The following is a 12,283-nucleotide window of genomic DNA, read 5'->3' as shown; positions in this document are numbered from 1 at the left end:
CCTGGGCTCTTGCCAGGCCACGCTCTCAACGCGTTTCGCTCTGCCCCCTGGAGATTAGCCATGGGGAATGGGGATCTTTTATTGCTGGAGGGAGGGGGTATTTTGTTGCAGGTTGTCCATTGTTGCTGGCTCATGTGATCTGTTTTACTGCTTTTTTTGTTGTCATTAAATTCCATAGCTATAGCACAGTCAGCAAGCGGTTAATTGCTATGTTGTGTTGTTAATTGTTGTTTTATTTATTAATATATATTTTTGTGTTACTAGACAACATATCTATTTGTTTTACACATGAAACATAATGTTGATTTTCACTTTATTACTGAAAGTTATTTAAATATTAACTGATCAAGTTAAGGACTTGTTTGTGGACCAGTTCTTTATGTTTACATTGTGTGTTTTTTTTTTTTTTGGTATGTTGGGGTGGAGAGCAAAATTGCAAGAGGGGCAAGAAAATGTTTGCCCAGGGTCCAATCCATATTAAAGACAACCCTGCCACTAATGGTTAGAAAATCGAATGAACATTTAAAAAAAATATGAATTTTGAGCAAGATTCTACTAGTATATGGTCACTTTAAACCAGCTCCATAAAAATGTTTCAAAAAGTTTGGAGCGGAGGAATACAAGTGGTCAGAGTCCAGGGCCCTAACCTCCCTTTGGGATGAATTGGAATGCTGATTTGAGATCCAGGTTTTCTCATCCAACATCAGATCCTGAACTCACAAATGCTCTTTTGAATGAGACCAAATTCCTATAGACTAGGGGTTCTCACACTACGGCCTGCCAGAGTGATTTACCCAGCCCGCAGACTGCCCCTTCCATAAAATCGTAGCACTCGCACTCCCCTCTGCTTCCTTATCCACTTGACCACTGGGCACTTAAACACCCTTAATTAACAGACCAATTTTCAGCTTTCGGTGCTCTCACATTTTGAATGACAATTACTCAGTCATGCAACACTGGACCTATAGGAAATTTTTGTCCTTTTTTTCACACAAATGGAGCTTTCTTTTGGTGGTATTTAATCACCGCTGGGTTTTTTATTTTTTGTGCTATAAAAGAAAAAATACAGAAAATTCTGTAAAAAAAAATGAATTTTTCTTTGTTTCTGTTATAAAATTTAGCAGATTAGTAATTTTTTTTATTCATAAATTTTGGCCAAAATTTATACTACTACATATCTTTGGTAAAAATAAGTACAAATTGGTGGATATTATTTGGTCTTTGTGAAAGTTATAGAGTCCACAAGCTATGGTGCCAATATCTGAAAATTGATCACACCTGAAGTACTGGCGGCCTATTTCAATTCTTGAGACCCTAACATGCCAGAAAAGTACAAATACCCCCCAAATGACCCCTTTTTGGAAAGAAGACGTTCCAAGGTATTTAGTAAGAGGCATGATGAGTTTTTTGAAGTTGTCATTTTTTCCCACAATTCTTTGCAAAATCAAGATTTTTTTTTACTTTTTTTTTTTTTTTTTTCAAAAAATTGTCATATCAGTTTATTTCTCACACAGCATATGCATACCACAAATTACACCCCAAAACACATTCTGCTACTACACCCCGAGTACGGCGATACCACATGTGTGAGACTTTTACACAGTGCGGCCACATACAGAGGCCTAACATGCAGGGAGCGCCATCAGGCGTTCTGGAGCACCCAGGACAATTCTGACATTTCTCTCCTACATGTAAAAATCATCATTTATTTGCTAGAAAATTACATAGAACCCCAAAACATTATATATGTTTTTTTAGCAAACACCCTGGAGAATACAATGGTGGTCGTTGCAACTTTTTATCTCGCACGGTATTTGCGCAGCAATTTTTCGAATGCTTTTTTTTGGAAAAAAAAAAGTTTTGTGCTTAAAAAAAAAAAAAACACAGTAAAGTTAGCCCAATTTTTGCATAATGTGAAAGATGAAGTTACCCTGAGTAAATCGATACCTAACATCTTACTCTTCAAAATTGCACAGGCTCGTGGAATGGCGCCAAACGTCGCTACTTAAAAATCCCCATAGGCGACGATTTAATTTTTTTTTTTACTGGTTATATGTTTTGAGTTAGAGGAGGTCTAGGGCTAGAATTATTGCTGTCGCTCTAACGTTCACAGCGATACCTCACATGTGTGGTTTGAACACCGTTTTCATATGTGGGCGGGACTTACGTATGCGTTTGCTTCTGCATGCGAGCACATGGGGACAGGGGCGCTTTAAAAAAACTAAAAAATTTTATTGTTCATTTTACTTTATTTTAGTTTGACGTTTTTTTCCCCAAAAATAAATTTTTTGATCACTTTTATTCCTATTACAAGGAATGTAAACATCCCTTGTAATAGGAATATGGCATGACAGGTCCTCTTTACAGTGAGATATGGGGTCAATAAGACCCCGCATCTTACCTCTAAGCTGGGAAGCCTGAAAAAAAAAAAAAAAAAAAGATTCTGGATTTGATCGTATTGGCGAGTCGGTAGAAGCACCGGAGGGCGGCGGGAGGGAGGGGGGGGGTGTCTATGGCTGGGTATTGCAGGGTATCTCAAGGTAAGGCGTTGCAGAGCATTGCAGGATATTGGAGGGTGTTGCAGAGCATTGCAGAGTGTTGCACGGTATTGGCGGGTGTTGCAGAGCATTGCAGAGTGTTGCAGGGTATTGGTGGGTGTTGCAGAGCATTGCAGAGTGTTGCAGGGTATTGGCGGGTGTTGCAGAGTGTTGCAGAGTAATGGCAGGGTATTGAGGGGTTAATTTTCGGTGAGCAGCGATGTGGGCACTGCAGATGCAGCCCACATCGCTGCTGACACCGATCTCTTCCCCCTCCACTGTTCCGATCGGTACAGAGAGGGGGAGGGATTAACCGGCGTCATAACATGATGCCGGTTTGTTTACAAGTGATCCCTCCGTCATTTGATGGAGCGATCACGTGGTAAACGTACGCTATGAGCGGCCGTTTGCCGTGATCCGTGATGCGCCGGGTCCTATGGACCCGGCGGTCACGGATGCTTTTGAGTGCGCGCCCCAGGGGGCGCGCGAGAGCGTAATTCTGGGAGGACGTCATATGACGGCCTCCCAGAGTTAAGAAACCGCCCTGTAGCCGTCATTCGGCTATAGGGCGGTTGTTAAGTGGTTATTCACGCAAGACAGGAAGCATGACAGGCCCGGACAAAGGGCTGGACTTTTCATGTTGAGAAGCGGGTGATTGAGTGTTGGGACTGCCCCGCTGTCTAGTAACCAATCGCCTGCCTTTAACATGAAAAGTCCCACCTTTTGTCAGGACCTGTCATGTTTCCTTTCTTTCGTGAATAAGGTAGCAGAGGGGAGGGGGCGTGTAAGTGCTGCGATCTTATAGAAGTGTGTAATATCGATTGGGGGGGGGGGGCTCTGTGATGGAGAGGAATCTGTGATCGAGTGGCTTTGTGATATCGGAGGGGCTGTGATGGAGAGTAATCTGTGATCAGGGGGGGGGGGGTCCTGTGATATTGGCGGGGGGGCTGGGATGGAGAGGAATCTGCGATCGGGGAGCTCTCTGATATGGGCGGGGGGCTTGGGATGGAGAGAAACCTGTGATGGGGGGACTTTGTGATGGGGGGGGGGGCTCTGTGATGGAGAGGAATCTGTGATGAGGGGGCACTGTGAAGCAGAGGAATCTGTGATGGGGGGGGCTTTGTGATGGAGAGTACTTTGTGATGGGAAGGCTCTGTGGGGATCTGTGATGGAGAGGAATCTGTGATGGGGGGCTTTTATGATGGGAATCTGTGACGAGGGGGGTTCTGTGATGGGGGACAGCAAGGAGTCTGGCCCCCCAACAGTCTGAGGGACAGTGAACTGGCCCTCTGTTTAACAAGTTAGAAGACCCCTGCTATAGACACTTCAAAATATGGTTGAAACACTTTCCAAAATAGCCTTTATAGCCACAAAGAAAGGAAAAAGGTGGGGGGGGGGGCACCGCATAACTCCATATCAATGCCCCTGGTTTTGGAGTGAGATGACCAGCAAGCTCATATAGGTGTGTAGTTCAGATGTCTACACACCTTTGGAAATCTAGCGTAGGTCACATGCTATGTGTGATAGGCAGTCAAAAATGTTGTTTCACATTATGAAAGTGAGCATTGCTGTAACTATTGGATTGCTAGGAATGAAGATTGCAAAGTTACCTAGCAAGTTCTTAGACATTTTTTTATCAGGTGGGCCAGGCAGTCATCCTGACTAACTGTTGGGTATCCCCATAACCGGTACTCCAAGTTTGCACAGCAACTCTGCTTTGACATCGTGCCATTTTCTACGTAATGGGACATTTAATCACTTAAAGGGACAGTAAACAGATTACTAAATAAGTGGAAGGTATGATAGAATTTACTGATAAATCCAGGAACCAATCACGCCTCTGTATAGTCAAATTCCTAACGGGGGGCATATGGAAAAAATCAACCACGATGTTCTTTCCTCTTGTAGCCTAAAAATGTCAATGACCTAAAAGTTAGATAAAAGACGGGTATCTCAAATTCTTTACAGGTATAGAAACTTTTAAATGAGAGTTAATAAATGTGATGTTTCATGGGAATCTGCAGTGTTTCTTCAGAGTAGATACCGTATTCAGGGTTTTTATAGAAAAATTAACTTTTTAGTGATTTTCAGAGTTTAGAAAATACTAAGAAAAAATATGCCCGAGCATTTTAGACTGAGCAGCATTTAATTTTTTTAAACCAAATTACAAATGATGACAACTACCAGTTTCTCAATGTCTTTTAGCCCCTGGTTACACCGGTGCAACTTCTCATGCGATTCGAAACTATCAAATTGCATGACAAGTCGCACCCTATTGTCCGCAATGGAAGTGGTCAAATTGGTGCAACTCGGACTCCATCGGAGTTGTAACGATTTTAAAAGTAGTTCCTGCACTACCCTTTGCAAGTTCAGGTGCGACTTGCATATACATCTGTGCATGAAGTCGCCCAGATGTCTTCCAAGTCGCACTGACCTAAAACTTTATTACTTTACTTTCAGAAAATTGTGTGGCTTCAACTAAAGTCGCACGATTTCAAAGTGGGATTCAGTGTGACTGAAGACGTGGTTATATTTAGCCTGCTTCAGTCACTGTAATTTTTATAAATTATTTGGAATTATGTAAATCTATCATAATAAATGAAAGAAAGAATGCAATATATAAAGTGCTATATCTAATATCATATAGATATAGCACTTTATATATTGCATTCTTTCTTTCATTTATTATGATAGATTTATAATATGAACGATTCAAAACAATAACACATAGCAAAATATGTTACATTTTTTGGCATATATTTTTTTTATATTTAAAATCACAGGACAAAATAACTGCACTCCATGTCCATCGTGTATCCTAAGCGTATTGCATATCCAATGCAATGTGCATCTTTTATTTCTCCTCCTGTCTAGTTTACCGGCCTACTATCCCTCTACTAAACGGCAGCATCCTCTACTGAGTGCAGTGAGAGGTAGCACACTGCATTGGGAGGATTGCTCGAGCAGAGTAAATTCCTGTCCATGTCAGTCCCTCCCTGGAGACCCAAAATGGAAGTAGAAAACAGAATCTGGCTACGCACATCGTGTAACAGATTCTGTTTTCTGTCTTCCTCCGCCAGGTTTTTACAGGCGGCATCCTGTTTCTTGGTGAGGCTGAAGAGAGGACTCGGAGTCCTGCTCAGTCGGTGTCACTCCCTAGAGCAGTGGTTCTCAACTCCTGTCCTCAGGACACACTAACAGGCCAGATTTTAAATATTGCCTTGGGGAGATGCAGACTAGATCCCTGCAATCACTGAGCAGCAAATGATATCACCTGTGATGTATTTCAGCTATCTTGCAAACCTGGCCTGTTAGTGGGTCCTGAGGACAGAGTTGAGAACCACTACCCTAGAGGCTCACATGGCTTTCGGGTGAGAGTCAGGTTCATGATGTATTCAATATAATCACATATTTTATGTGGCTGTTCTCACCCTCTGGAGCTCGCTCTCTGTCACCTTAGTCACCTCTTGTTAGGACATGCGGCCCCAGCAAATGCCTGTGTACCCTATTGCCACACCGGGCCTGTCCTCTAGTAACTAACGGTATTTGAGAAAGTATATGGCTTACATTTCAGGGGGAAAAAAAAAAGTCCTCAGACTTTTCTTGAGCCCTCCTGCACTGAAAAGAAAATCACAAAGCTGTTCTGACCAGTCCAGTGGTGGGAACTTCCTATTTACTTCCATGGTGGGAGGTCCTCACTTCTGCACTGCTCAGTGTGGTAATACTTTGACACCGGGCTGTGTGATGGCACTTCCCAAGGGGGCAGATCCATGGCAGCCTGTGCTCAGAGAAAGTGTACTAAATGACACTTGCTGTCATTTTGCTCTGGATATGCTTTTTTTTGCCTTAGTTTTTGGATTCTGACAGACTTATGTTAAAGCTGAACTATAGATGCTAACACTTCAAGTATATTGTCCACTTTGTGTGCACCGAATGCCTTTGCAAACCTGCATATATATGTCTTATCTTGGGCAGAGTCAACAAATTAACGTATGAGATGTGAAAAAAGCAATGAGAACTATATTTTAAAAATGTATTTTATTGAAAAATTGAACATTTACAAAGTATGCACCTTGTAAAGTGTACACATCAGTTCCAGCGATTTCTCTATTCTTCATAGCATCCCTAGAAGTTGTGGGATGGCATTCAGAGCCTGCATAGTGGCTCTGTGGACGTTGGCCACACTACCAAAATTGTGTCTTTCAAACACTTCAAATCCTGAGTCTCGATTTCATGAACAATTGAATGACTTGGTAATTCCCGTTTTTTGTTATTTCTGATAGTGAGCCTTTTGGTCATGGTTGAGAACAGACCTCGCGGCATCCATAATCAGTTCAGTTTTTGATGAAGAGGTGGTCCTGATCGTTGTTTGTCTTCAACACCACCTCCTCCTTCCTTGAAGGCCTTGTGCCATGTGTACACTTGTACAGATGATAACCTAGCTTCTACACACGTTTTCCTCACCATTTCCAAAGTTTCTGATGCACTTTTACCCAAATTCACACAAAATGTTATTGTGTACTGCTATTCCAAACTTGCTTGCATTCTTCTTAATATGAGGCACTTGGGCAGGGTGTCACAAAAAAGAATGTCTTGACTCTGACAGGCCAGGAATGCAACTGATCTGTGTTCGAACATATACATGGAACCCAACCTCAAGTGACCTTTGCAACTTCAGGGTACCAATGACGATTTTATATTAATACAAAAACAATAAAAATGAAATCCTTGTTGAGCCTTGAAGAAAAGAAAAGTTATAATCTATTTATGATCTCCAGGCACACCCTGAACATACCTCTGCTGTGCAGTCACAATAGTTTGATTGGCATGTGCAGTTCAGATAAGTGTGCAGAACGGTTGTTGAGTAGTAGAATATTGTTACATTTTAGCCACTAATTTAAAGTGATTGTAAACAATCACCTTGTAAAACAAACCATATAGTTTAAAATAGAAATGAAAGGCAAAACATTTTGGTATAGATATAAAAAATACATTATAAATACCTTTTCCCCCTTCTTTTTATACATTTTCACATTCCCTCTGTTCTGAGCTGCATAATAGCTGGGGGAGGAGAAGCAGCAGTACACCGAGCTTCCCAGTGAATGACTGGGGGGGGGGGGTTCAGGACAAGTCTGATCATTGGAGGAGAGCAGGCTCCTACTTTCTCATACAAGTACATACAGTGATGGGCTCACATGTGGCTGCAGTTTGTAGTGTCATGGCAGATTGATTCCCCCTATGTCCATGTATTCATTCACCTAGCTTGTATCTAAGGATAGGCAACTTCTTGTTCTGGGTTACATAGGGAGTGCAAATGTGATGAAAACGCATCTCCTCCAGCATAGTGATCTCTCTGTGAATGCCCCATCTGTTTGTGGCTAGGTCAGATCTAATTAATGCACCCTGGGATTGTAGGATATGTAGTTTCTTCACAGGAAGTGTCAGTTCTCACACAAGAGACAGGGGTCATGCATTAACCTGTTCCGTGCCATGCTGCATGCCTCATGTTTGAATACAAACAGAAGCTTCTGACCTCAGAATGTGAAGATTTACTTGACTACAGACTGTGTGTACAGGACAACAAATTACACTATGAAACTACATGATCAATTCACCTCTTAAGCCTCAAACACACAATCTGATTATTGGCCAACGTTGGCCCAAACTTGTCTTGCATACACACGGCTGCACAATTGTTGGCCAACAATTACGAACAAAGTAACGTACTATGTTGTTTTTCAGCTCTTTAGTACCTTTGGGCTCCTTCTGCTAATTTCGTGTTAGAAGTTTGGTGAGTGTTGATTCGCGCTTTTCATTTTGTGCTTTTCATTTAGTTTCTGAACGGCCGTTTGTCAACCAGCCATGTTGCGGAATCGCAGGAAATAACGTGTTATTTATTATTGGCCTTGGAGTTATTGCTTTGACATTATTTTTTTGGTTGAATAATGATTTGATTTGGTATATTTTCGGATACATAGAATGCACTTTTTGGTTAAGTTCTATTGGCAGACAGCATGTCTATTGGTATTTGTTCTCTTTTTTTTTTTTAATGCACAATAAAAAAAATGTGTAGAATAATACTTAGCTATGTGTTTTACTTCAAATGACAGTTTGGGAGTAGGGAGTTACATTTTTAAAAAATACAATGCAAATTTGACAAGGGACACCAACATATCTTTGATCTTATAAACTACAGAATAATGGTGTTATGGTAACTTGGAAAAAAAAAAAGAAGCATAATAATATTATTCTTGATATCACTGGAAAAAAAAAGCCTTTGAAAATTAGTTTGCAATAACTCCATCAGTATCACCAGCAAAGCAGCTTCATTATTATCCCATTAAAGAAGAAGAGAATGTGCGCTGCATTTCGAGATTTCATAATTTGCGGCATCACTAATGTTAATTCTCCATTACGAACGCTAGTTTACAAGACCGACTGCTTCTGGCTTGTCCTTGCTTCCAAGCATGCGTGTTTGTACTTGTGTACACACGCTCGAAAAATCCGACAACAGACATTTGTCTGCATCAGTTTTATAAACCTGTCCACGGAAAGTTGGCCAACAATTGTCCGATGGAGCATACACACGATCGGATTTTCCACCAATAGCCTGTCATCGCACAATCCCCGTCGGAAAATCCAATCGTGTATACGTGACATAAAACCTCATGTACACTGTTGTTCAGCTGCTGTAAATACCTTTTTCTTCTGGCAGGGGAAAAAATGCCAAAAAAATATGGTAAACGTGTTTTTTACATACGCGTTTGGGGTTTATTCTGGCCATTAGAATGCATTAACATGGGAACATGTCTAATGTTAACATGCACTTATGCGGGTTTATGTGCATTCAGGCTTTTTTTGCCCATGCGCTCCTCTTCTAATTGAGATGGCAATGGACTTTTTCAGCCTGTAAACACCTATGTGTGCTTGGACACGAAAACTAACATACAAGTGCGTTTACAGGCTGAAAAAATAAATGCCAAATGCTTGTAAGAGATGTGTTTTATGCCCAGTGTTCCTGAGGCCTTATGTGGGTGAAAAGCACAGGGTGCAGGTTGGAAAAAGTTTATAATGCATTTAAGTTGTCTTGATTAAAAGTATCAATAAAACTGCAAAGTTTTTGAAGTTATTGTGTGTGTGTTCTAACGGTCTAACCTATAGAAGAAGACTCCCGAAACCTGTGAAGGTGACACAGGGAAAGCTAATAAAGATGTTTGTATAAAATGTAAGCAGACAAGCAATTAGTAGCACAGTAGTGTATATCAACATTGTTTGTTTATTTTTGCAGATTGATTTGGAACCTGAAGGCAAAGTGTTTATTGCCATCACCCTCATAGGGAGCTTCACAGAAGGTAAGAGACTTTTGAATCATTGCTTGTCCAACACTGTAGTTGTCACCTGTGTCTGATATCCTGGGAAGGTCCAACGTTTTGGAGATTTGTCCCTGGAACCAAACAGGCCTCACAACCCCAGTTCCAAAAAAAAGTTAGGACGCCAACGTAAAATCGACATAAAAACAGAATGCAATTACTTGCAAATCTCATAAACCCATATTTTATTTACAATAGAAAATCGAAACCGTATCAAATGTTTAACCCTTCTGCTGCCATTTCCTTGGTGTGACCCAGAAAGCGACGTCACTTCCGGGTCAAGCTCCCGGTGTTCCTGACTAGCTTAGCCAGGAAAAGATGTTTTGCAATGCGATCTGTATGTCTCAGTAAAGAGAACCTGACACCTAAAAATCATCACATAGGGGGCTTTTCGTTCCCTATGTAATGAAAAAAGTTACACACAAACACACAAACACATAAACCCCCCCCCCCCCCCACTCCCACATATAGGCACATATGAACATAAACACATTAGGAAAAGCAATAATTCTAACACAAAACCTCTTCTGTAAAACACAAAACTGAAGCCTATAGGGGGCTTTCAAAGCGTCCCCCTATAGATGATTTAGGGTACTGACATTTGTCGACATTTCATGGGCGCACACAAACTTAAGGTTGGACATTTTGGCTATCTGTTTACTCAGCGCAACCTTGTCTTTTATATTTAACCAAAAATGGGTAGTGCATTGTATTTTGTTTGCCCTAAAATTCACCTTTGTGGTAATCACGTGTGACATACAAATTTGGAACTACCACTATTTTATTTTGTAGGGTGTCTGCTTTCAGAAAATATACAGTGTTTGGGGGATTTGTGTAATCTTCAGGCCACATTTTTAAAAGTGCAAAAAACACAAAAACGCCTGTGGCAGCAAAAAGGTTAAACTGAGAAAATGTACCATTTTAGGTATAAAAAAAAAAGATAATTTTGATCATTGTGGCCGCAACATGTCTCAAGAAATTTGGGACAGACCTATGTTTACCATGGTGTTGCATCCCCTCTTCTTTCAACAACACTATGTAATTTTCTGGGAACTGAGGAGACCAGTTGCTGGTGTTTTGGGAGAGGAATGTTGTCCCATTCTTGCCTAATATTGAATTCTAACTGCTCAACAGTCCTGAGTCACCTTTGTAGTATTTTTTTTTTTTTGTTTAAAGATGTGCCAAATAATATCCATTGGTAAAAGGTCTGGACTGCAGGCAGGCCAGTTAAGCATCTGGAATGCTCTTGTCATAGATGCAGTATGCAGTTTAGCATTGTCCTGCTGAAATATGCAAGGCCTTCACGGAAAAATACATCATCTGGATAGGAGCATATGCCTATGCATAGGAGCATAAAACCTGGATATATGTTTCAGCACTGATGGTGCCTGAACATTTTTGTTCAGGTTTTATAATGTGTAGGCATCTACTTTGTAGGCTGAGATTCTGGTTAGGAGGTATATACAAATGTCTGGCACAGATCATCCACTGCAGACTTATGACTTGCAATGTTGATGTCTGATCAGTAGGGGAGGGGGAAGATTGAAAATGCTTCCTCTTGCCTGCAACAGACTGATGACATCATCTTAGCCGAGGTATAGTCACTTGGCTGGAGCCTAACTATCTTTCTTTTTTTTTCATGATAAAAAATAAAAATAAAAATCTTATGAAAAACTACACTGTAAGGCCCCTTTCACACATGCGGACGATATGTCCGTATTTCATCCATCCGTTTGCGGATGAAATACGGGCATACATTCATCCCTATGGGATAGCGGGTGTCTGCAGATGAGCATCCGCAGACACCCGCTATTGTCCGCCTCCGCAACTGTCTGATTCTGCAGACGGAGGAAAATCCTATTTTTCTGTCCGTCTGCAGAGCGGATCGGATGAACACGGACAGACGGTCCGTGCTCATCCGATCCCCATAGAGGAGAGCGGAGAGCTGACAGGGCAGTCCCTGCACAGTGTGCGGAGACCGCCCTGTCCGCCGCCGGCTCAGCGGGGACAACGGAGCGATCCCCGCTGAGCGAGCGGATCATCACGGGGCGGATCTTTACTGATCCGCCCCGTGTGAAAGAGGCCTTATTGTATATTGTAATGGGAGCATATCAATGGGGACTTATTGAAAATGCATTAACATTGTGAGGTGCAGCCCTCTGCAAGCTTTTTCTAACTAAACCAGGGAAGAAAAAAAAAAATGATGAAACCGGTGTTTTAATTTGCTGTTCATTTTCCCTAAAGCTAATGTTCCCATGAAAACTGTCACCAGGATAGGTAGGGAGGGGAAATCTCCCAAACAGACCATAGTCCACAATAAAAAGTAAAAAAAAAAAAATTGTAAACCACCTCTGCTTAAAAACAAAATTATTTTTT

The 12,283-nt window shown here is 41.4% G+C and overlaps 1 protein-coding gene across 1 annotated transcript in view; it reads left to right on the top strand.

Annotated features, from left to right (window-relative positions):
• Nucleotides 1–12,283, top strand: part of PRKCH (protein kinase C eta) — a 297,109-nt gene that overhangs the window by 107,709 nt on the left and 177,117 nt on the right. Inside the window, exon 2 of the mRNA XM_077464376.1 lies at nt 9,826–9,889. Coding sequence (XP_077320502.1) covers nt 9,826–9,889 — 64 coding nt within the window. The remainder of the gene's footprint in view (nt 1–9,825; nt 9,890–12,283) is intronic.

Source organism: Lithobates pipiens, unplaced genomic scaffold, assembly GCF_037356315.1.
Source record: "Lithobates pipiens isolate NorthernLeopardFrog02 unplaced genomic scaffold, aLitPip1_a1.2 Scaffold_30, whole genome shotgun sequence".
Lineage (NCBI taxonomy): Eukaryota > Metazoa > Chordata > Amphibia > Anura > Ranidae > Lithobates > Lithobates pipiens.
The sequence above is the reverse complement of the archived record's forward strand: the minus strand, read 5'-3'. Positions and strand labels throughout refer to the sequence as shown.